Source organism: Phycodurus eques, chromosome 11 (genome assembly GCF_024500275.1).
Source record: "Phycodurus eques isolate BA_2022a chromosome 11, UOR_Pequ_1.1, whole genome shotgun sequence".
Lineage (NCBI taxonomy): Eukaryota > Metazoa > Chordata > Actinopteri > Syngnathiformes > Syngnathidae > Phycodurus > Phycodurus eques.
Genome location: NC_084535.1, coordinates 23,464,366 through 23,491,019, shown reverse-complemented (window position 1 = coordinate 23,491,019; position 26,654 = coordinate 23,464,366). Strand labels below are relative to the sequence as shown.

General features: G+C 40.9%; 1 protein-coding gene across 1 annotated transcript in view; it reads right to left on the bottom strand.

Annotated features, from left to right (window-relative positions):
• LOC133409448 (regulating synaptic membrane exocytosis protein 1-like) overlaps positions 1 to 26,654 on the bottom strand; it is a 100,754-nt gene that overhangs the window by 72,635 nt on the left and 1,465 nt on the right. Inside the window, 3 exon segments of the mRNA XM_061689448.1 lie at positions 1,549 to 1,560; positions 6,767 to 6,977; positions 23,991 to 24,065. Of these exon segments, the coding sequence (XP_061545432.1) occupies positions 1,549 to 1,560; positions 6,767 to 6,977; positions 23,991 to 24,065 (298 nt within the window).

Here is a 26,654-nt window from a genome sequence, read left to right as displayed (position 1 = left end):
TGGATTGCTCTTGTTTAAAGGCATTGTAAATGTTAAGCATTATTTTAATTGCTTCAAAAAGACCACAATCAACCAAAAATGCATCATTGTTATAAACAACCATTACAAGAGTGTGGTCTATACAGACAACAACAACAAAGCACTCCTGAACAAGTGCTGGTCTGGCTGTTTCCACTAAGGAAGGCTGCCAAGTGAGGTCCTCAACCTGACTCAACTGTATAAGCAGATGAAGTTCCTACGTGCATGTCTGCCACCAGTCTGCAGTATCAAGCCCATTCAGAACAACTACTCTATATCAGGTAAATAACAATTATAAGTAATTTTTCATGAGATTTATTTTTTTTGTCATATTAAACTATAATTAAATCAAAGAGGAAAGATTCACTTTTTTGCAGGGGATAACTTTAGCAGGTGAAATGATTATGCATTTTAAAGACAAGACTGAAGAGCCTAAACCCCCAACAAAAACTGAAAGTAGCAAAGGCGAACGCCTGCAAAGGTATCACAAAAAAACGAGGCAGAGTTTGGTGATGTCAATTGTCCCATCCTCGATGCGCTTTTGCAAGCAAAGGATTTTCAACCACATCTTATTAATTTTAATATATTTTAAATGTATCCATTCCACTATTTTTGCTCACCTAAAAATGTAGCATTCCATTACCAATAATGTTTTCTTCTACGTTGTTTATCAGTTTCATTGTTACAGGAAAAATATAAGGAGTTTACCTTTTTGTTCAAATACTTTTGCAAGGGAGTGTATAACTCGCTAAAGGTAGGCAGGTAGATAACATATCCGGGTGCCGCATTTTAGTGACCATCGGGTTTTTGTTCACCTCCTCGGCTCTGGCCTGTCTCCCCTGATCGCTCAGGCCGACCAGCCGTAGGAAGAGTCCTCAGCAGTTTCAAACTTCCATTTATGGATAAACAAGGCCAATGTGCTCAGTTGGACCCTCAAAGCAGCAGAAATATGTCTGTACCCTACCTCAGATTTGTGCCAAAAGACAGGCCTGTCTTGGCGGTCAACAGACATCTTCTACTTTATGCTCGGTTTGCTGACATGCAGTTTCAACCGTGGGACCTTATGTAGACAAAGTGTGCCTTTCCAATTCTCATCCAATCAATGGAATTTACCACATAAACTCCAATTAAGCTTTAGTGGAAACCTGAGGTCAATTTTGAGTTTTATTGCAAAGGTTGAGCATACATGTGATTTCGTAGGTTTATTTTTTTTTATTTTTTTCATTTTTAATAAATTTGCAAAAACCTTGTTTTTTTTTTTTTTTTTTCAAATCGTTGTTATGTCGTTATGGTTATGGTCGTTATGGTGTGTGTGTGTAGATTTTTTTTGGGGGGGGGAATAATGCAATCCATTTTGGAATACACCTGTAACATAACAAAATGTGGAAAAACTGAAGCATTGTGAAGATGTTCTGGATGCACTACAGTACCACAGATGTCACTTATAATGACAAACACTGATATTATCCTACATCCCACTTCAAAATGTATGTGACACATACTTTTTTAAAACAAAAATTCAGTACTCACCACTTTGTCCTCCTTCAGCCCAGTCAGCCAGCCATACGTATAATTTAAAAAGAAAGTGAGAAACATAGTAAGGGTGCTGTCTGAAATCAATGAACATTCAATGTACATACTGAAAGAAAAAGTTGCATTTTTAAACAACAAATTAGGGTACAAGTCACGTTTGTGGTACTGTTAAATTCATATTTCTTACCAATATCCAAGTGAAATGTGTGTAACATTGAACTTTCCCCCAATGAATAAAACTGTCACCCACCCAATCATGCTACCTGGGACACCATGGAAGGCAATAATTAGAGTAGACTTTAGGGTGTGTGTTTAAGTCTGTGCGGGATCATTAAATGCCACACCGGGAGCACAGGGGAGGGATCGAGAGGACACACCACTTATTTCAGTGGAAGTTTTAACACCTTTTCCGACACACATCTCTCCCCTGCTGTGTGTTTATAGGGCACCTCTACACCCCTGGGAGACCGAGATAGAGTGGGAGACTACCCCCTCCATCCACAGTTCAGTCTAATGCCCAATTAACCTTTTGCAACTTCTGCCTGGGTTGCACAGTCTATTGACACAGTGGTGGGAACACACATAAACAAACAGTATGACTATACCAAATATAAGAGATACAGTACAATATCAATAAACACATACTGTACATTGTACATGTTATGGCACATGGGTGAGCTCAGGTGGGTTGACGCTGTGATGCAGTAAGGGCTTGATGTGTTTGCTGCAATATATTGGAGACTTCAACCTGTGATTACCCATAAAGTGTTTCAGTAAAAGCAATTATTTCATACAAGTTATTGTGACTTTTAAATTGCAAATAGACTCACCTGCCACTGCATTAGGCACAGCTACAAATTAATGGCCCATACAAGGGTTGGATCAAAAATGCCGCCCTATGGGGGGGCTCAAGCCAGTGCAAACTGTAGGTCGGTCCCATGCCCGGATAAATGCAGAGGGTTGCGTCAGGAAGGGCATCCAGCTTAAAACTTTGCCAAACAAATATGAGCGTCCATCCAAAGGATTGCAAACCGGATCGATCGTGTCCCGGGTTAACAACGTCCGCCACCGGCACCGTCAACCTACGGGGCGCCGGTGGAAATTCAGCTACTCTGGGTCGAAGTCGAAGAAGAGGTGGAAAGTGGGTTCTTTTTGCAGAAAGAGAAGAGGAAAGCACAGAGCCTAGAACTGAATGTGGGGAGTTTGAATGTTGGGACTATGACAGGAAAATCTCGGGAGTTGGTTGACATGATGATTAGGAGAAAGGTTGATATATTGTGTGTCCAGGAGACCAGGTGGAAAGGCAGTAATGCTAGAAGTTTAGGGGCAGGGTTTAAATTATTTTACCATGGTGTAGATGGGAATAGAAATGGAGTCGGGGTTATTTTAAAAGAAGAGTTAGCTAAGAATGTCTTGGAGGTGAAAAGAGTATCAGATCGAGTGATGATGCTGAAACTTGAAATTGAGGGTGTTATGAATAATGTGATGAGTGGCTATGCCCCACAAGTAGGATGTGACCTCGAGGTGAAAGAGAAAATCTGGAAGGAACTAGACGAAGTAGTTCTGAGCATCCCAGACAGAGAGAGAGTCGTGATTGGTGCAGATTGTAATGGACATGTTGGTGAAGGAAATAGGGGTGATGAAGAAGTGATCCAGGAAAGGAACTTGGAGGGACAGATGGTGGTAGACTTTGCAAAAAGGAGGCAATGGCTGTAGTGAACATTTTTTTCCAGAAGAGGCACGAACATAGGGTGACCTACAAGAGCAGAGGTAGAAGCACGCAGGTGGATTACATCTTGTGCAGACGATGTAATCTGAAGGAGGTTACCGAATGTTTGGTAGTGGAAGGGGAGAGCTTGGCTAGACAGCATAGGATGGTGGTGTGTAAGATGACTCTGGTGGGGTGGAGGAAGCTTAGGAAGACAAAGGCAGAGCAGAGAACCATGTGGTGGAAGCTGAGACAGGACGAGTGTTGTGCGGCTTTTTGGGAAGAGGTGAGACAGGCTCTCGGTGGGCAGGAGGAGCTTCCAGAAGACTGGACCACTGCAGCCAAGGTGATCAGAGAGGCAGGCAGGGGAGTACTTGGTGTATCTTCTGGCAGGAAAGGAGAGAAGGAGACTTGGTGGTGGAATCTCACAGTACAGTGCATCATACAAGGAAAGGGTTAGCTAAGAAGAAGTGGGACACTGAGAGGATCGAGGAGAGGCGAAAGGAATACATTGAGATGCGATATAGGGCAAGGGTAGAGGTGGCAAAGGCCATACAAGAGGCATATGGTGACACGTATACCAGGTTGGACACTAAAGAAGGAGAAAAGGATCTATACAGGTTGGCCAGACAGTGGGATAGAGATGGGAAGGATGTGCAGCAGGTTAGGGTGATTAAGAATAGAGATGGAAATATGTTGACTGGTGCCAGTAGTGTGCGAGATAGATGGTAAGAATACTTTGAGGAGTTGGTGAATGAGGAAAATGAGAGAGAAGGGAGAGTAGAAGACGCACGTGTGGTGCACCAGGAAGTGGCAATGATTAGTAAGGGGGAAGTTAGAAAGGCATTAAAGTGGATGAAAAATGGAAAGGCAGTTAGTCTTGATGACATTCCTGTGGAGGTCTGGAACCATCGAGGATAGGTGGCTGTGGAGTTTTTGACCAGCTTGTTCAATAGAATTCTAGCGCGTGGGAAGATGCCTGAGAAATGGAGGAAAGGTGTGTCGGTGCCCATTTTTAAGAACAAGGGTGATGTGCAGAGTTGTGGGAACTATAGAGGAATAAAGTTGATGAGCCACACAATGAAGTTATGGGAAAGAGTAGTGGAGGCTAGACTCAGGACAGAAGTGAGTATTTGGGAGCAACATTATGGTTCCATGCCTAGAAAGAGTACCACAGATGCATTATTTGCCTTGAGGATATTGATGGAAAAGTACAGAGAACGTCAGAATGAGCTACATTGTGTCTTTGTAGATCTAGAGAAAGCCTATGACAGAGTACCCAGAGAGGAACTGTGGTACTGCATGTGGGAGTCTGGAATGGCAGAGAAGTATGTTAGAATCATACAGGACATGTAAGAGGGCAGCAGAACAGTGGTGTGGTGTACTGTCGGTGTGACACAGGAATTTAAGGTGGAGGTGGGACTGCATCAGGGATCAGCCCTGAACCCCTTCCTGTTTGCAGTGGTGATGGATAGGCTGACAGATGAGGTTAGACTGGAATCCCCGTGGACCATGATGGTTGCAGATGACATTGTGATCTGCAGTGAAAGCAGGAAGCAGGTGGAGGAACAGTTAGAAAGATGGAGGCATGCACTGGAAAGGAGAGGAATGAAGATTAGCTGAAGTAAGACATAATATATGTGCATGAATGAGAGGAGTGGTGGGGGAAGAGTGAGGCTACAGGGAGAAGAGATAGCAAAGGTGGAGGACTTTAAATACTTGGGGTCAACAGTCCAGAGCAATGGTGAGTGTGGTCAGGAAGTGAAGAAACGGGTCCAAGCAGGTTGGAACGGGTAGAGGAAGGTGTCAGGTGTGTTATGCGACAGAAGAGTCTCTGCTATGATGAAGGGCAAAGTTTATAAAACAGTGGTGAGGCCAGCCATGATGTACGGATTAGAGACAGTGGCACTGAAGAGACAGCAGGAAGCAGAGCCATAGGTGGCGGAAATGAAGATGTTGAGGTTCGCTCTCGGAGTGACCAGGTTGGATAAAATTAGAAATGAGCTCATCAGCGGGACAGCCAAGGTTCGGTGTTTTGAAGACAAAGTTAGAGAGAACAGACTTCGATGGTTTGGACACATCCAGAGGAGAAATAGTGAGTATATTGGTAGAAGGATGATGAGGATGGAGCTGCCAGGCAAGAGAGCTAGAGGAAGACCAAAGAGAAGGTTGATGGATGTCGTGAGGGAAGACATGTTCGAGAGGAGGATGCAGGAGATAGGGTTACATGGAAAAGGATGACACGCTGTGGCGACCCCTAAAGGGACAAGCCGAAAGGAAAAGAAGAAGACAAGGGTTGGATCAAAATGTCAGATGTTTGTTTGTTGTTTGTTTCTGATTGACACTGTTAGGGATGTATTAATTTAAAAATACTGGTGTTTTTTTGGCTATTTGCAGTATTTAATGATAGCTAAATAAAATGTAATGTAAAAGTATATTGAGCGATATGCTTATAGTAGAGAGGCATTATTGTCAGTTTTCCATCCATCCATCCATTTTCTTTAGCGCTTATCCTCACTAGGGTCGCGGGCTGCTGAAGCCTGTCCCAGCTATCTTCGAGTGAGAGGCGGGGTACACCCTGAACTGGTCGCCAGCCAATTGCAGGGCACATAGAAATTAACAATCATTCACATTCACACCTACGGGTAATTTAGAGTATTCAATGAATCCATCTTTTTAGGATGTGGGAGGAAACCAGAGTACCTGGAGAAAACCTACACAGGCAAGAACATGCAAACTCCACACAGGCGAGGGCGGATTTGAATCCGGGTCCTCAGAACTGTGAGGCAGAAGTGCTAACCAGTCGGCCACTCTACCCGCCTCAATGAAACAGATTTTAACAATGTTAATGTAATGGATGCATGTAATGCCAACATGCACTAACTTGCCACTTGTTTGGCACAATGGCACAATCTAATGAAATCCAATAAAACTGTGAAACAAACCGCCCTTACAAAAATACTTAGTCTTGATCTATACTGTCGGAAAAAATAATCCATCCATATATCTATAACTATTCATACTGCACTAGTGGTGTTGGCATGACCTTCACGAGACTGTATGGTGCTTTCTTAATTTTGGTGAGGGGCAATAAGGATATGTTTCGGTCCTACGTGGGGCTGTTCACATAATTTTCCAAATGCTATGCATGTCTATAGGTCTGTAAGTCACTCCAAATTCTTAAAACATTTTATTCCTTTGGCTTGATACTTATGTTCATTGTTTGGCAAAAATGTTGTCTGTTTTCAATATAATGTTGAAATTGCTGTCTTACGCTGGACAATTGATTATCTATGTCTTACATTTAAAAAATGGTAGCAATGACCTGTTTGTTTCATTGAATTGATTTAAACTTAAAAATAACTTTTATCTTTTCATTTGTATTTGGGGCACAAAGGACGTTTTTTGTTGTCTCACATGAAAGAATAGAAAATCACGTTGTCATTTGTATAACAGTGTGATTAAAAGCTGAATGAAAAATAAATACAATATCTCTCTTTATTTTACCGTATTGGATCGAAGGGACACCCTCCCTCCGCAACGAGCACAGAACTTGGTCTGGCAATACGAACACAAGTTCCCACAACCATCTGCAAACTTGGTCTTCTGGCAGATGCCGCAGGTTGGGGCATCATCTCGGTGAACTGCTGAGCCTGCTGCAGCTGTAGCCTGCCTGATCACTGTCTCCCTGTAGCTGGAAAGCTGCTGCTGGATGCCCCTGTGACATATAAAACGTTTAGTGGGTGCTGCATGAAATTTAGAAATATGTAAAAGGGAGCTGAGGGAACATTTACAGGCATTCGGCTGGAAACCAGAAGATGCCACTCTGGTCAATGTAATAAAATGGCTTCTTTTCATTTAAAAAATAAAATAAAGTACATGTACAGTCATTCATGACACAGCAATAATTCCTGACATAAAACGAACAGTGACTGACAGCAGGAGCTTCCAATCTCTGTTAGAAAAGAAAAAAATTGTACAAACCCAAATTACATTGAAGTTGGGTCGTAGAATGTTAATAAAATAGAATACAATGATCTGCAAATCTTTTTCAACCTATATTCAATCAAATACAAAAAAACGGCAAAATATTATTATTAGTAGTATTAGTATTATTAGTAGTATTATATTCAAAATGAGGGAATATTTGCAAAATAGAAATCAAGTTTATCAGTTTGAACATAAAATATCTTGTCTTTGTCGTGTATTAAATAGAATATAAGTTGAAAAGGATTTGCAAATCTTTGTTTTCTTTTTTTATTTACATTTTACACAATAACCCAACATGATTAGAATTGCGTTTTGTACATAAATCTGCTTGGGGAAAATGTTTGTGTTTAAGGAAAGCAGTAAAAAGATGGTGAAAGTAATGTTACATATTCTCTTGCATGAAGACTTGAAAAACAAAATCTGTGCTTCTGCACACTGCATGCATCTCTGAGTTAATGTTTGCAATAGAACAGTTGATTGGCGAGCAAACACTGGAAGAATAATCAATCACAGCAAGAAAAACGTGAACTGAAAATGTTCAGAAAAAAAATGCATTTAATCCAGCCAATACAACAGGTCTCTATTTTAATTGTCTGTTTTGAAAAAATCAAAATATGTGTCCACATGTTTCAAGGTTCCAATCAATATAGGATGAGAACATCATTTTTGCAAAGGTGTTGTGTTCAGATTAATCGGATTTCTCCTTGTGGTAAATGAAGAGTGTGCAAATAGTGTGGGAAGAGATTGGAAAATGGACAGAATGGAAGTGAAATGAAAAAAGAATTACCAGTATGTCAACACACAAATACATCCAGGTTAGTGTCTCTTATTTAGATGGTTGTATGTACTGTAGGTGAAGGAAATGAGGGGAAGGAAATGATCAAAATCTTCTTTTCTTTTCGACTTGTCCCATTAGGGGTCGCTACAGCGCGTCATCCTTTTCCATGCAAGACTATCTCCTGCATCATCCTCTCGTAACACCAACTGTCCTCATGTCTTCCCTCAAGACATCCATCAACCTTCACTTTGGTCTTCCTCGAGCTCTCTTGCCTGGTAGCTCCATCCTCATCATCCTTCTACCAATATACTCACTCTCCTCTGGACGTGTCCAAACCATCGAAATTTGCTTTCGCTAACTTTGTCTCCAAAACATCGAACCTTGGCCGTCCCTCTGATGAGTTCATTTCTAAACCTATCCAACCTGGTCACTCTTAGAGCGAACCTCAACATCTTCATTTCCGCCACTTCCAGCTCTGCTTCCTGTTGTCTCTTCAGTGCCACTGTCTCTAATCCGTACATCATGGCTGGCCTCACCACTGTTTTATAAACTTTGCCCTTCATCATAGCAGAGACTCTTCTGTCACATAACACACCTGACACCTTCCTCCACCCAATCCAACCTGCTTGGACCCGTTTCTTCACTTCCTGACCACACTCACCATTGCTCTGGACTGTAGACCCCAAGTATTTCAAGTCCTCCACCCTTTCTATCTCTTCTCCCTGTAGCCTCACTCTTCTCCCTCCACCCCTCACATTCAAGCATATACTGTATGAGTGTCACAGCAAAGCGTCTGAATACTTGTGGCTGTGTGATATTTCAGTTTTTCTTTTTTAATAAATCTGCCAAAAAAATCAACAATTAATTTTTTTTTCTTTCAATATGGGGTGCTCTGTGTACATTAATGAGGAAAAACTGAACTTAAATGATTTTAGCAAATGGCTGCAATATAACAAAGAGTGCAAAATGTAAGGGGGTCTGAATACTTTCCGTACCCACTGTACTTACTTCGGCTAATCTTCATTCCTCTCCTTTCCAGTGCACGCCTCCACCTTTCTAACTGTTCCTCAACCTGCTCCCTGCTTTCACTGCAGATCATGATGGCTTCTGGACACATCATGGTCCATGGAGATTCCAGTCTCACCTCATCTGTCAGCCTATACATCACCACTGCAAACAGGAAGGGGCTAAATGTTGAATGGGGGCTAAGGGACTAAATGTTGATCCCTGATGCAGTCCCACCTCCACCTTAAACTCCTCTGTCACACCTACAGCGAACCTCACCACGGTTCTGCTGCCCCCTTCTAACATACTTCTCTGCCACTTCAGACTTCTGGATGTAGCACAATTCCTCTCTCGGTACTCTGTCATAGGCTTTCTCTAGATCTAAAAAGACACAATGTAGCTCCTTCTGACCTTATCTGTACTTCTCCATCAACACTCTCAAGGCAAATGTTTTTCATCAAAATATTTACTTGAATTATGACTTTCAAATCACCTTGCCTCTTGCACGGCTGAACGCCACACCTGTGGCCCTCATCTTGCAACCCTCTTTGGATTCAACTCCTCTTCCAATTACTGAATAAAGTAAATCAATATTTCTTCACTAAAATCTACATTATTCACGTCTGCTATTGGGTCGTCTTTCCCGCATCGGACCCTTAGACCATTTAGGTGCAAATTTGGGTGACATCACCGCGAGTGACGCCAGGTTGGCATTGCAAATGAGAATCAATTCTCAATTGGATTACCTGGATAAAGGGTTAGATTTAAAAGCTATCAAAATTATTTCAAATTTAGATTAAGACATAAATTAATACCAGCATTTTTTTAGATCCAATAGGTGTCAGTAATGAGCAACATTAGCCTCATTTGTTTAAGCTACTTAAGCTAATTAATTTGTGCGATGGAAACACGAACCACATGGACAACAGGATCCTTTGGCTACCAGGAACTCCAAGTTCCTGGGCTGGTTGGTGGAAAAGCCCCTATTTTTTGTCTTGTACCTTAACAATGCAAACTTTAAAAAGAAAATATCGTGGCACGGTGGCCTCACAGTTCTGAGGACCCGGGTTCAATCCCCGGCCCCGCCTGTGTGGAGTTTGCAAGTTCTCCCCGTGCCTGCGTGGGTTTTCTCCGGGCACGCCAGTTTCCTCCCACATCCCAAAAACATGCATTAATTGGAGACTCTAAATTGCCCGTAGGTGTGAATGTGAGTGCGAATGGTTGTTTGTTTGTATGTGCCCAGCGATTGGCTGGCAACCAGTTCAGGGTGTACCCCGCCTCCTGCCCGATGACAGCTGGGATAGGCTCCACCACGCCCGCGACCCTAGTGAGGAGAAGCGGCTGAGAAAATGGATGGATGGATGGATGTTGTTTGTTATTGTGGTTGTAGTTTGCTTTCAAACTATGCTCTATACAGATGTTAGTCACTCTTGTGAGCTCTGTTGCCTTTTTGACTCCCGAAAGAACATGTACCCAGTGTAGCATAATGCATGCTAAACTGTTCGTATCACTCAATACAACACAACGTTCACTCAAATGCACATATATATCCTACCAGAGAGCCACAAAACTGTGTGTAAGCTTATGTATGAGTGTGTGAGAAAGGCTCTACAAATCAGTCACTTTTGACAGGCTGGTTTTGGCATTTCAAAAATGTTTGCATTTCACTGGTACTGTTTTGCGTGCTGGTTCGTATGTGCCTTTCAAAAAGCCTTTTTAAAGATGCAAAAACACCCATCGCAAGTCATCTCAGGTTTGATAAATCATAGTGTATGTGGTAAATTTAAAAAAATAAAATGAATCTATTTGCATATACAGTGGACCCCTGCATCAGGGAATTCACTTATTTGTGTTTTTTTTATTTTAAATATATATATATATATATATATTTTTTTTTTGGTCAATTTTTTTTTCTTTTTCTTTTTTTTGGAGGTGGAACTACCCCCAAAACGCTTATTGGCAGTATAAACTCACTTATTCAATAATTTGTGTGTGTGTGGGGGGGGGGGTCTTCACGCTTTTAATGCCAAAATGTCTTTACCAGACTGTTACTGGACGTAAAGTTCAAAAGCCAGCATCTGTGATTGTATGGGGCTGTGTTAGTGCCAATGGCATGGGTAACTTACAAATCTCTGAAGGCACCATTAATGCTAATAGCTACATACAGGTTTTGGAGAAAATATACTGCCATCCAAGCAACATCTTTTTCATCGTCCCCCCTGTTTATTTCAGCAAGACAATGCCAAACCATATTCTGCACGTGTTACAACAGCGTGGCTTCGTAGTAAAAGAGTACAGGTACTAGACTGGCCTGCCCGCAGTCCAGACCTGTCTACCACTGAAAATGTGTGGCGCATTATGAAGCGTAAAATACGACAACGGACCGTTGAACAGCTGAAGCTGTACATCAAGCAAGAATGGGAAAGAATTCCACCTACAAAGCTTCAACAATTAGTGTCCTCAGTTCCAAAACGTTTATTGAATGTTGTTAAAAGAAAAGGTTATGTAATGCAGTGGTAAACATGACCCTGTCCCAGCTTTTTTGGAATGTGATGCAGCCATCAAATTCTACATTAATGATTATTTGCTAATGTTTATCAGTTTGAACATTAAATATCTTGTCTTTGTAGTGTATTCAATTCAATATAGGTTGGATATGATTTGCAAATCATTGTATTCTGTTTTTATTTATGTTTAACACAACGGCCCAACTTCATTGGAATCGGGGTTGTACAGTATGTTTTAATGTAACCTTTCAGGAATTTCAAGCAAATTCACAGAGGTGCATATTGTGGGGACCTGACTTTATGGTTATGTGCCTTTTTTACATGCCTAATGAAATACTTTGGAGATGGTGAGGCGTAGTAACAAATAATAATACTTGCTGTGTTCTCAAACACATAACATCAATGTTGGAACTTTAGAACTATTATCTAGCTAAATTCTGTCTCAGCTATTGAATATTATCACTGTGATACCCTGCCACTTCTCTCAGTTAATTCTTCATGAAAAGTTACCAAAAGAGTTAATAAATAACTCATTTGTTTCCAGCAATGGTTTTGGACGAGAATCTGGATCCTCAATCATAGCATAATCGAGATAAAACAAATTGGAAAATACCTTCTGCTTGACATTCAGTACTTGTGTCCAAAATAAGGCAAATAAAAGACAAAGGCCCTCAGTACTTGAGGTTCATTACTGCTATAAAGCCAAACAGTCCTGAGCTTTTACCAAGCAGATTGGCATGTTGTTGGGATTCAGAGCCAGCTTCAACTATTCCCTGTTGGCGTTTGGTCCTATGTGGCCTATGAGTCATTCCACTTTTTCTTGGATCAATATTCAAATAGGAATCAGATATAAAAAAAAATAATAATAAAAATAATTAAATTTCAGAAAATCACTGAATAGCCATTTGCAACATAATTAATATGTTAATAATTAATATGTTAAGAAACATAATAATATATTTTATCTCATTAAAAGTGAAATAAAAATTAAAATGAATAAAGTGAGACATTCTAGTTAAGATTTGGCGTGAAGTTTCAGAATGCTTCGATTATGTCTAACAATGTCTTTCTCTGAGAGTTTTTTTTGCATGCAAAGCACATCCACCCACAATCATTTTAGCACCTTATTATTTGCAGCAAATACTTTAGCACCTTTTTTGAAACAGTATCTGCACTTTTGAAACTTGCATTGTGCTATGACGCACCAAAATTCACACATTCCAAATGGTCTATTGTACGAGAGGGCTATGGTTCTATATTGTTTTAATATGGTAAAATTGTTATTATTATGATTAAATTATTCTTTGTAATTAACCAAGTAATCCCGTTTCACATTTTGATACATTATTCACAATCCAGTTACTGATGGTGTCGTGGTACACTCGCCTGACTTTGGTGCAGGCAGCGTGGGTTCAGTTTCCACTCAGTGATGATGTGAATGTGAGTGCGAATGTGCCCTGTGACTGACTGGTGACCAGTTCAGGGTGTAGTCCGCCTTTCGCCCGAAGTCAGCTGGGATAGGCTCCAGCGTCCCGCGACCCTAACCAGGATAAGCGGTGTTGAAAATGGATGGATGGATGGATATTCACAGTCCCTATCAGAGGTGTCGAACTAATTTTTGCCACGGGCCACATGGTAGTTATATTTTTCCTACAGATGTGCCGCTATGACTGTGAACCCATATATATGCATGATCGTCTCATATTGTGACAGACACAACAAATTGATGTATAGCTAGTTTTGAAATCAGAAGCCAGGACAAAATTGTTTGTTCAACTATTATCGGTATTCTTTTAAAATGGGTTTATCAACAAAAAAATGCTTGCAATACCTCAACATTATCAAACATGAAGACAATTTGCAATTTCTATGTTTTAGCAAAAATCAGTAAGTCAGCGCACATGATTTGCTTTGGCGGGCCACATAAATTAATGTGACAGGCTGAATCTGGCCCCCGGGCCTTGAGTTTGTCAAATCATGGTCATTTCACTTTAAACAAAGCATAAAAAAAATATACCTGAATATCTGGATAGTAATTAATTGAGCCATATAATGTCAGTTTTCACAATTCAAAACTGTTCCCAGGTGTCTTATAAACATATATCTGGCCTGCTTTCATCCCTTGTGTTGCAAATTCCTCTTTTGTAGAATAATTCAGGAAGCAATCTTGTTTTTAGGGCGGCACGGTAGACAACTGGTTAGCACAGTTGCCTCACAGTTCTGAGGACCCGGGTCCCATTCAGGCCTCGCCTGTGTGGAGTTTGCATCTTCTCTCTGTGGTTGCGTGGTTTTTCTCCGTCTAGTCCGGTTTCCTCCCACATTCAAAAGCATGTATGGTATGTTAATTGAAGACTCTAAATTGACCGTGTGTGTGAATTTAAGTTCAAATGATTGTTTGTCTATATGTGTCCTGCGATTGGGTGGGGACCATTCTAGGGGTGTACCATGTTAGCTGAGCTAGGGTCTAGAACACCCCTAGTGAGGATAAGGAGTACGGAAAATGAATGGATAGATAGATCTTGTCTTTATGGGTTTCTTAATACAAAGAGCTATTTACATGACATGAGAAAAAAAGAGACAGTTGGAGAAAGAAGAGGGGAAATATGGCAGACCCCCACCTCCTCTTCACCCTCTCTTTTTAGCCTCATTGAAATTAACCTGTTTGATGGGGCGGCCTCTCCCACTCACTTCAGCCAATGCTCAGCCCACCCTCCCTCTACCATGGAGGCAAGTCCAGGTACCACTTTCAATACCATGATGACCATGTATTCGAAGTATTTTGCCCACCAACTCACAACGTCCCGAGTTCGAGGTCAGCCGCACCCCACCCCACCATATGGTGCACTGCTTGAGACGCTGGTTGGTGGACAAACTTCCATTCCGCCAGCCAGTACTCATCAGTTGCCTCCGAAGTCCCACAAGCCAAAAAGGCCCAATAGAACTTCTTCTTCAGATTGACGACATCCCTTACAGCTGGTGTCCACTAACGGGTTTGGGGATTGGCACCACCACAGGCACCGACGACCTTACAGTCAGAGCTCCGGTCGGCTGCCTCAACAATGTAACATGGTGCACTCGGACTCAATGACCCCTGCCTCCCCCGGGACATGGGAGAAGTTCTGTCAGAGGGGGGAGTTTAAACAGTTGACTGCCAGATCTTCCCAGCAGAACCTCACAATATGCTTAGGTCTCCGCCCCTCTCTTCACCCAAGTGTCTAAGATATGCAGCTGCAAGTCCGATGACACGACCACAAGGTCGATCATCGAACTGCGACCTAGTACACATTGGACACCCTTATATCAAACACAGTGTTCGTTACGTACAATCTCTGACAAGGACAGAAGTCCAATAACAGAACACCACTCAGGTTGTTGTCGGGGGAGGCTTTTCCTCCTAATCACGCCCCTCCAGGTCTCACTATCATTGCCCATGTGAGCAAAGTCCCTCAGCAGACTGAGGGAGTCAATATTGCATAATGTATACAACTATCTTCTGTCCTTATGTCTATTGTTGCTGATTAACTGTTCATTGGGTATGTCAAACATCAGATTCAAATGTACATACTGCAATACAGTTTGTTGGGCCTTTGTTTAGTCATACAAGTTTTCAATAATCAGTTCGTTTACGCCATTTTAATGCTGCATTCCACAAAACTGGGAAATTTTACTTTTTAATCGATTGAATACGAATATTGTATTATCAGACTAGATAATCTTAAACTTATGCAAATTGATGTACACAGACTTCACCAGGATGCAATAAGATGACTGATTTGATACAACCGTGCATTAATTATACTAGATAACACATATTGTAGATTCTGTATCTTATTATTGTTCTCAACATGTTATTCAGTATTCAAGCCTGCCACAAAAGATTGGGTTTGTTGTCAGGACTCTTGCCAGTCAAACTATCTATTCAGACACAAATTAACTGCTAATTTATTGCAGTTGTCACTTGTCACTTATCTATTGTTTACAGTTGACTACAATGTTTTGTAGTCAGACCTGATAATCCCGGGACATATCAGACTTCTCTGCATTCTTGCATGCAGCACAAGTCTGTGTTTCATGGATACTTCTGATGGAAAGTGGAAGTACTTGTTAAAAAATAGGACATTATAAAACATGTTTGAAATTGTTAATTCAGCTATGTGGTGCTGACTGCTGGAGCCTATCCCAGCTATCTTCAGGTGGGTGGCGGGGTACACCCTGAATCGGTCACCAGCCAGTCACAGGGCACATAGAAACAAACAACCATTCGCAGTCACATTCACATTCCAGGCAATTTAGAGTCTTACATCAACCTACCACCCATATTTTTGGGATGTGGGTGGAAACCGGAGTGCCCGGAGAACACCCATGCAGCCACTGGGAGAACATGCAAACTCCACACAGGCCGGGGATTGAACCCAGGTCCTCAGAACTGTGAGGCAGACGCTCTAACCAGTCGACCACCGTGCCACCTGGATGGAACCGTGAAGTTTTAGCTCAATATTAAGCTTTTTTTTCTGGCATCGGCTCATGTTGGTTTGAAGACTAAAATAAATGCTAAAAAAACATCAGTGCAAAAGTGTTACCAACGGTTTACTCTGATAGCTGTCTCAGTGTTGGTATAGACATATTTTATAGTTTCACTCACCAATTGATTGAGAGTTGACTTCACTGAACCTCCTTGCGGTGTAGGCTGAGGCTCGGAGCGCGTCAAACGCTACACTTCGTGAAAGCCTCCTTTGCACAATATAATTTTACCCTAAGTGTTGCACTTAGGAAACTGGTCATTAATTTTAACAAAGTTAAGACACACCTTTGGTTCCCGCCGTCACCGTTGGGCAAAAGCACGTCTACATGTGCGTTCTTCTTCGTTGGTTTTCGCCACCTCTGCATTGGTTTTTGCCACTTCTTCAGGGTCGGCGGACTAGGCATCGAAACTGGGAACCGAAAATTTTTAATTTGAACGATTCCGGGAGAACCGGAACGTTAGGCCCGGTTCCAATCTGTTCTCGATTCTCGATGTCCAACACTAGACTCTAGTCAAATTCTAGTCAATAAATCACTTTTTATCAAAGTTCAGGCAGAGTGTTTTATTGTTTCATTAAAAACAGTGGTTAACTTCTTTCTACACACGTGTGACAATTTCCTATCAGAATTTCCTGAAGGTTAAATAAAGTATCTACCTACATAGCTATCATAAGGATTGTGTGTCTGTAATGTGAATCACCTTTACATTACGCTTTTGTCATTATTGCGAATGTTGTCAATAAAATGTTTTTCCAATTTAATATTGAAAGTATTTTACGTGTTTTTACACTTGCTTGACAATTAAGAACGATAAACAGTACTTAAAAGTGGCCTGTACAGTTAATAAAGGTTTCATGATGAGTTCTATTTCTGTTTTTTTTTTTTTTAAAAAGGTTCAACTGTGTACATACGTAGACTGTGTAATACGTGCTGTGGCCATATGGAAGCAGGCACAGCAGACTCTCTTGCTTGCTCTATCAAGCTGAGACAAGTGCTGTTGTTCCATCTTCCCTCACTTCCGTTGGAGAACTTATCCTGCTGGGTTGCTTGCGAGTAGTCCCCACAACTCACTACCTCCACCCCACCTTTTCATCCTCCCTTCAATGCTTACTCTCAGTCTTTGAGGGGGTAGTCACTCTTTAAAGTGTGTATGTTGTCTCCCGTACATGGACTAAAAAGGAGATAGGAGGGAGGATGGAAATGGGCTTATCTAATTCAAATGTATTCAATGGACACCTTTTACATTAGCAAATCAAGTGTCCTCTATACACACATCTTATTTTCTTTGTTTCTCTCCCTGCCACTACATATTTCCTGCCTTTTCTACCATTTACCTCTGTTTTGTTAGATGTGAAGTACATATTTTGCAGTCTAAGATTTGTTGTCATTTCTCAAGACTGAAACCTAACTGGCTACAGCGGATCCTCCAAGTTGAACATAATACTTTCTGTGACTATGGTTTACCTCAGATTTGTTCGAATTGTGTACAAAGACATATTGTGGTATGTCAGCCAGCAAGAGTGTCAATAACAACGATTAACATATTCATATTGTACTGTGAGAGGTAACAATAAAATAAAATAACTGCAGGTAGATACTGACTTTAAGGTGTTGATGTTGCATAATACCAAAGCTAGGCCAGTCTGAGTGACAAACAAAAGTGGAGAATGATTCTGGGATGCTGCATCTGTACTTGTTTGTCCATCTGTTAGTTAGATTACTTTCTTGTTTATAAGAAAAACTACATCAGACTATAGGACCATTTGCATTCTGGGGCAGGAGGAACAATACGATTTTGACACAAGCAGGGCATCCATCCATCCATCCATTTTCTGAGCCGCTTCTCCTCACAAGGGTCGCGGGCGTGCTGGAGCCTATCCCAGCTGTCATCGGGCAGGAGGCGGGGTACATCCTTAACTGGTTGCCAGCCAATCGCAGGGCAAATAGAAACAAACAACCATTCACACTCACAGTCACACCTACAAACAATTTAGAGTCTCCAATTTATGCATGTTTTTGGGATGTGGGAGGAAACCGGAGTGCCCGGAGAAAACCCACGCAGGCACGGGGAGAACATGCAAACTCCACACAGTCGGGGCCGGGGATTGAACCCGGGTCCGCAGAACTGTGAGGCTGACACTCTAACCAGTCGCCCACCGTGCCAGCCATGTTTAATATATAACATTGTTTTTTTCCGATGTAAGGTGTCTTTATTTCCAAACTTTTTAAAGCTCAAACTGTTTCTTATTCACCTTTTTCAAATACTTTATAAACTGACCTGTGATCAGTGGTAGTAGAGGGTGGCAGTGAAGTGTGAGATCCAACAGATGGTGCTGTTTTTCTTTTAGCCAATATCTATTTTATATTTGATACAGAGTAGAGATTTAAAAAAAAAAAAAAAGGTTTGGCCGTTTCAACAGCGTAGTGGGTGTGAGTGTTGTATGGCATTTTTTAATATAGGACATGCATATACATATGTGTATATATATATATATATATATATATATATATATATATATACACGTATTTTTAATATAGGATATAGATACAAGTGATTGTGTTACACAGTTTGCCAGAAACAAGTGTTTAACAATTGTTTAACAATTGTTTAACAAGATCAAGAATTCTCAATTCTGTTGATCTCCTGCCAAAAATTATTTTCTATGTGTCGTCGGCTTCCTCCGAAAACATGCATGCTTGGTTAAATGAAGACTCTGTTATTGTCCACAGGTGTGAATTTATGTGTGAATAGTTGTGTTCCGCGATTGACTGGCCACCAGTTTAGGGTGTACCATGCCTCTCACAAAGTCTGCTGGGATAGGCTCCAGCTTACCATCCATCCATCCATCCATCCACTTCTCCTCACTAGGGTCACGGGCATGATGGAGCCTATCCCAGCTATCATCGGGCAGGAGGCGGGGATACACCCTGAACTGGTTGCCAGCCAATCGCAGGGCACATACAAACAAACAACCATTCACACTCACATTCACAATTACAGGCAATTTAGAGTTTTCAATTAACCTTGCATGCATGTTTTTGGGATGTGGGAGGATGTGGGAGGAAACCGGAGTGAAATTGGAGCACGCCCGCGACCCTAGTGAGGAGAAGCGGCTCAGAAAATGGATGGATGGGTGGATATATTAAACATTGGTTTGGAATTTCTTCCATGGATAATCTATATTACCAGCTGAGTAGACATTGGGAGAAAAAAAAAACTATGGTAAATGACAGACCTTATATATATAGTTGGTGTATTAATGAATTAATTCACAAAGGCATTCATGTCTATTTTGGAGGATTTTAATTTAAGATTAGATCTTTAACAATAAATACAACTGGAAAAAGAAGAACCTGAGAGCCAAAAGAACACTAAGGAGAGGAGAGAAGAGGAGAGGAGAGGAGAGGAGAGGAGAGGAGAGGAGAGGAGAGGAGAGGAGAGGAGAGGAGAGGAGAGGAGAGGAGAGGAGAGGAGAGGAGAGGAGAGGAGAGGAGAGGAGAGGAGAGGAGAGGAGAGGAGAGGAGAGGAAGCACCAGAGCCAACAGCAGAGTTAAGTAGGCAGTGAGCTCTCCAGACAGGGCTCCATATGGCCTGGTAATGTCATACACAGCCAGACATACACACAGCATGTACAGTATATGCGTAAAGATGGCAAGTTGGTTGAGCTATAACACAAATGCACCTCAAGGAGATGTAAGCGCCACCCCCATTCATTACGTTCAAAAGGTGACTTTGTGAACCACTTTATTCAAAAGGTTCAACAGTATTATAAATCCTCGGACAAAATTCTGCCAAGGCCAAACAATTCCAATTTGGATCAGCACCAAACTGTAACATGTCATGTCCTGCATACTATATGCCAGAATGCTGTTGTACAGATTGATGCAATTTACTGAGATGCAAGACCTCAACACTGAAATGTTGAGGTCTGCACTCCTAACAGAAATTCTGTAACCTACTAACTAAAAACAAACAACAATGAAAATATATTGTCTGTAACAATGTTGATAAGATACCAGAACTGTCTAAGTAGAAGTGTATTTATTTAACCTTTATTTATCTAGGTATAGTAATTGAGAACAGATTCTCATTTGCAATGTTGACTTGGGCCTGTGCGGGGAAACTCCATTGGATTTCAAATAGAAATACAAAATAAATTGTCCAATCAATGAGTCAGTCTATGTACATCTAGATTTCTGTTCACTTGAAATCAACCCAAACCACAACTGACTTAACAACAACGTACAGTATTTGTCTGACTGTCTATTTTTCTTTATCTATATGGCCATCAGACTAGTTGTCTTCCTTGCCAAATCAAGTTCACTGATTCCTCAAATGCAGCTTGTTGTTCAATATTGCACATTATAGCTTGTGAATATGAATATTATATGTATACAAAACCAAAAGTAAAGACAGAAATTACAGGTAATAAGAAACTAGTTAGAACAGCGGAGATTTGTACACTTAAAACTGCCATAGTTTCACCTGAAGATGATCTGTGCTTTCAAGAAAACATAAATAAGTGAATGTCACAATCCTCTTGAAAATCGTGACTTAAGGTCCAACAAACTATGTGAAGGATTTTTTCTTTTTCTTTGCTAGTCTTGATGAAATATTCTCTGGTACTATGGCAACAATCACAATGAAATCTTCAAATGCTGTCGTAGTTATTGGTACAAGTTTGGAGTTACATGTCACAACTATACCACAACTACGACAAGAACACTGACTGGCCTGCTCATTTTTTGACAAGCCACGAGTGCACCAAGTTTAAGCTTGGCAAAATCCAGAAGCCCAGCTATGTAAAGATGGGGCTCTCTCTGATGTCTAGATGTGAAACAGAGATTGATTTAAACATGTCCCTGGTCCCTGCTTGGGCAGAGGCTCATGGGAAGACCGGGATAAGAGCCAATCCCTGAAGGAACTCAGGAAATGACTCCTCGCCAATCTCAGAGCTCAGAGCACAGCACGCTATAGGGCTGCTGGGCCATCGCCATGGTACCCTGCTATCAGGAGACATTTGTCTTCCATGTTTAGTGATCTGAAGTAAAAACATCCTTACACCTAATGCTGCATCTGCATCATCGTTACAGAAGCATGATCCATATTACAACAACAAGGAATTTGCTATTTTGCAAGCTAATTGAGTTAGCCACGAATGTGTTCTTTCTCTACTACGAAGAAACTGACCATCATTTAGCAGCATCTGACAACCGGCAGCCATCTTTTCAGCCTACTTCATTTTTGACAGACGTTAAAAAAGATCTGTAAATAAACATTAAGAACACTGGACTCTTGTTGGGAGATAAGCGATCATCAGATGAGGTCTTCTAGCAGGGATTCCCTAACATGACATTTAGATAGTGCTATTAACAGAGCTGGAAATTAATTTACGGATTTCTCATGTGATCGTGAAAACACATTTAAAAGCACAATGAATCCCACGTTATCTTTATTTAGTTTCCAAAGTCTCAAAGTGATGAAATCAATCTTTGAAGGCCTATTGCACGAGTACTACTGGTGATTTGATACCTATTTTACTAAACTGAGTTGAAATAGCTTGTTCAAATCTTGAAATCGGGTCAGCAGGTTGGTGTGCACCGTTGCCAGCGGGTACCACCCTGATAAAACCGCTGCTAACCCCGGCTAACTCTTCCAAGTTATCTTCCAAGTTCCAGAAATCTAGCTATCTTGTTTCGTATATTACCTGTTCCTTAAGGGGTACAAAGCAAGTATTAAGCTAGTATTCTTAGAGGTTTTGTAAAAGCCAGATGTCTTTGACAGACATGACCTGGATAAGTAAGAATCTAGATAAATAGTTACCTTTAAAGCCAATAATTAGCCCATAGGATACATTTATTGTGACCCGATTTTTTAAAGTTTTGTAAGCCTCGGCTTAAATAGAAAATCTGAGGTTGTACAACAAGAGTATGATGATTTTACTGACAATAACGTCCTGCTCTTAGAAGAAAAGCACCTGCGTAAAGACCCAAATTGTATAACATTATAAATGACAGCCATCCTGTGAGATTCTTTAGAGGAGTAGGTGTGCTCCAGCTGACTCTGTAATTCCATATCAGTCTCTGCCCCAACGACACACATATTCCACACATAAAGTGGGCAGGGATAAAACATAGACAAGTGTTATCCTTTGATCATTGTGTGGCGAAAAGAAAGACATTACTGACTGTAGAAGTCATGCTGAATTGCAGGGAACCTGAATTTCAGAGCACAAATAAGCCGAAAGGGATGGAGACGCTCATATTTCTTCAAAGCGAGATGACTGTCTGTTTCAAGTAACACTGGCAATTCACGTCTGTATTAATGATCAAAAACACACACACAGAATAAAAAGCTACCACACCATTGTGTTTGAAATAAAATATACATTACGTGAATACATTGTGAACAGACCAACTGGCTGGTGTGTGCTTTATTTGAAATCTAGAGTAGATCAAATAGCTCCCTCAACAGACCCTACACCACCAACCATTTCCAAAGATGAACTTGACAAACCTTCATGCGCTCTTTGCACATAACATTATGTCGTCATATCTGTTGCAAATAATACAGGTCACTCTTTTCCAATTTTGTGCAATAGGACAGCCATATACTGTATTCATAGTTTGAAGAGCCGCACATGTACTCCCGCACGACTTAAAAAAAAAGATTTTATTTTTTTCTCAAAAGTAACAGAAACATTATGTTGAACATTGCTGGGTGCCAATGTGAACATCGTCAACGGAAATCAGGAAAAATAGATTTGTTCAAGAAAGAGATTTAGGAACTAAAAACTTAACTCCACATCTGGATTAGAAAGATTCCACGGATCCGTTGGCGACATACAATTCTATGCAAGGTAGGATGTGGAAAAATTATACATAACGTCAAGCAGCCCTTTATTTACACTGTGAGATTTTTCTTTCATTGTTAAGGCGCCTTTTTTAAAAAAAATAATAATAATTACAATATACGGTAGTGTACACAACAGCGAGCTGGCTAAGTTTTTGTTTTGTTTGTTTGTTTCGTTTGTTTGTTTTTGCTTTCGTCATCACAACGCATTTTTTTCAGTGTATCCCTAATTACCATACACATATTCGGTCACTAACCGGGAATGTTTCGGGACATATTGAGAACCTATATGTAATGTAACCACGAAATTAGGAAGAATATTGACTTATCGTTCATATCCATGTCTGTAAAAAGGGGCATTATATTTTAAAGCCCTTAAATATATTGCTGCTCGATGCTATGGAGAAGGACTTGCAAAGATGATATTTGTACATCTGTGATGATTAGTTTGGGCAAATCCTATCAACACAGCGTCAAAACTATTTCAAAACCAGAAAAGACTGCCATATTTCGGCAACACGGGGGATTTTGTGCAAAGAGCCCATTTGCCAATGTCTGGTTTGACCATAGCTTGGCTCACATCCACACATACAGTATTATTTGATCTCTGAACTCATAACGATCTATATAAAGAAATTATTCATTTTCCTGCACATTTGATTCTCAAATATGAGGAACATTTTTGCAGCAAAACATATGTTTTATTAAGAAGTGGGCACACTGCAGGACCCTCAAACATGAAAAACTCTATTATCAGAAGGGTAATGTCCATCTTTATGGTTAAAGCTGTTGTAGTCGTCACCTGCTAGATAGGCATATTTACAGTACATACAGGGTACATACAATAATTATTCTCAACACCGACATGTATTCTATAAACTGCCATTCTTGCAGCTGCAGTTGTGATCCTAGTGACTCATCCAAGGCGTAAACTGGATCTCACGACAAAACAACGAATGTGAAGCAAAAGAACAGACAGGTATTATGACAAATGGAGGGCACAATCCAAACTCACTTTTTAAATTAGAATTTGCAACTCCCAGCAACTTGGTAATATAGTTAACTGTAGCCACTCACCGGACATCGTTTTGCTGCGGTGGTTTTTTCTGCCCAACCAAGTTTACTGTTCTTGCTTGGATAGGCTTCTCTTCTCTGAAATACACACAGTAAGAAAATGTTGTCAGTTTGGCTATATTAAACATATTTTTGTGTATTAGCAGTTCATTCCTATTTTACAAGGACTACTTTTTCCACACTATAAAGCATTTGTATCGTTTACCATCTGATTTTCAGACAAAAACAATGATTAGATTTTTTTTTAATTAAAATAGGAAATGTGGTTAATATCAAACAGTTACAGTTACATGATCCAGTCCTTCATGAAACATGTCCCCTCAAAATGATGCGTGTGGGCTTAGACAAGACTGTTGAACAAAGACAACCTGATTAAAGCACAACTATTGGGATTGAAATTTGAGTCCTACACCCCAGCTTGATAGTTTTCTAGATACTTTTCATAATTAATGTGTAATTCAAATATCAAATTTATGTATGTATGTAGCGGCACGGTGGACGACTGGTTAGAGCGTCAGCCTCACAGTTCTGAGGACCCGGGTTCAATCCCCGGCCCCGACTGTGTGGAGTTTGCATGTTCTCCCCGTGCCTGCGTGGGTTTTCTCCGGGCACTCCGGTTTCCTCCCACATCCCAAAAAACATGCATAAATTGGAGACTCTAAATTGCCCGTAGGTGTGCATGTGAGTGCAAATGGTTGTCTGTTTGTATGTGCCCTGCGATTGGCTGGCAACCAGTTCAGGGTGTAGCCTGCCTCCTGCCCGATGACAGCTGGGATAGGCTCCAGCACGCCCGAGACCCTAGTGAGGATAAGCGGCTCAGAAAATGGATGGATGGAAATTTATGTATGTGTGACAAAGCTTGTAAACCTATCAGTTCAATTTTTCTCACATGCATACTGTTAGATACTGTAATTGGCAATTCTAAAAATACATGATACATAATGTGTGCAAAATATGCACCCCTTGCACATTATTGTACAAAAAAAGTATACAGTGCAAGGCTGTAAGCATGCATGCAAACATCACAAACCCACGACAAATTACTGTATGCTCGATCCAGCTCTTACAATAAACATTTTGTTTATGGTTTGATGCATGTGTGCCCTTATGAAGAGTATAGAATATATAAATGTGGCATCCAGTGGCGCATTGACATGTTTTTGTAAAATGAAAATAAAGAATCATTTTGACAAGATTATTCACCTCCAGCTAAAGTTGGTTAAACTGAGTATACCATTATACCTATCTGTAGTACAACATACATACCTATCCCGTTGTTCTGCTGACTCACCAAACATTTACACTCTATGGCTAAAGTATTTGACAGTTTCACTTCCTTGAATAATTAAGAAGTTTTCCCCTTATATTTTAATTTATTTGCAATTTTTACAGCTCTGTGGTAACTTTCGGCTAGGCCCTATTGTGTTCCAGTGTGACTGTGCCCCAGTACACACAGCAAGTTCCATAAAGGAATGTTCGGACAAGTTTGGTGCGCAAAGCTCCAAACAGAGCCTAGTTCTAGAATTGTGATCAAGGCTGTCCACAATCAGATACGTCTGACCTCACGAACTCAAAAGCTGCAAAATATCCCACAGACTCACACCAAAAGTCCTCCCAGAAGAGTGCTGCTTTAACCGGTTTCTTACAGCTGCAAATGGGAAACCATCCACCCGCCCATTTTCTGCACCACTATTGTGAATGTAATTTAAAGACTTGAAGGGTTTGTAGAATTCTACACTGCGTCCAAAATAACTCAACAAAAACTACATGTTTTTAGAATGTGGGAGGAGGCAAACAATACCGAAAGGCCTAAGCTAATATTGGAAGCTGGGAATACCAACAGTAGCTGTGAGTTAGCAATGTAAAAGCCACTTAGACTGTGACATGTTCTGTTCCTTTAGATGCAATGGCCAGTTGTGCAATACTTGTGTGAATAATTTGTATTTGTCAACCAGTGAGACACGAAAAAATGGCTTTGGTATGTCAATTTACATCTCAACACTAATGTCAGAGAACGGTGCTGGGGTCAGTAGAAGTTAAGACACGAAGGGGCCGACAGTCTGATTTGCAGCTGCTACAGAATGGCGTGTCTGAATCCTTGTCTTCTGAAACATTACTAAAAATGACGCACACCCACTTAGAACTGGAGCTATATATTGGACATTTCCTACTTTAGATGCAGTGAATCGATCCTCCTATCAGTCCATGCAGAGTGCTTAAAATAGAACTGAATCGTACAGCTTGAGGAACGTGTAGCTTAGGTGGGTCATCCTATCTCTCTATCCATCTGTCCGGCTATGTGTGCAGATACTATGAGGAAAGGCTTTAACTTGCTGGATGATGTGGTACTGACAAAAGGGGGTTGATTTGGGTTGATTTCCGCACTGATCGTAATGGTAAACATTGAACCTTTCTTCATAGATGCATGTATGGTGATTGGACAATATAAAGCAAGACGGAGGAGGTGGATGCACACAGTGGATACAAGTCACTCTGATTCAAAATGACATTAAACAGGCGCCTTCTCCCCACTCTGTTATTGGCCTACTGGTTCTATAACAGCCTGTCTGTTTGCAAGCGCTCTGGCCTACATACTGTATCATGCATAAGGATGGGAAAGGCTCAACCGCACCCCAGAGCTGGGAACAGCAGCTGTTGAGAAGGATG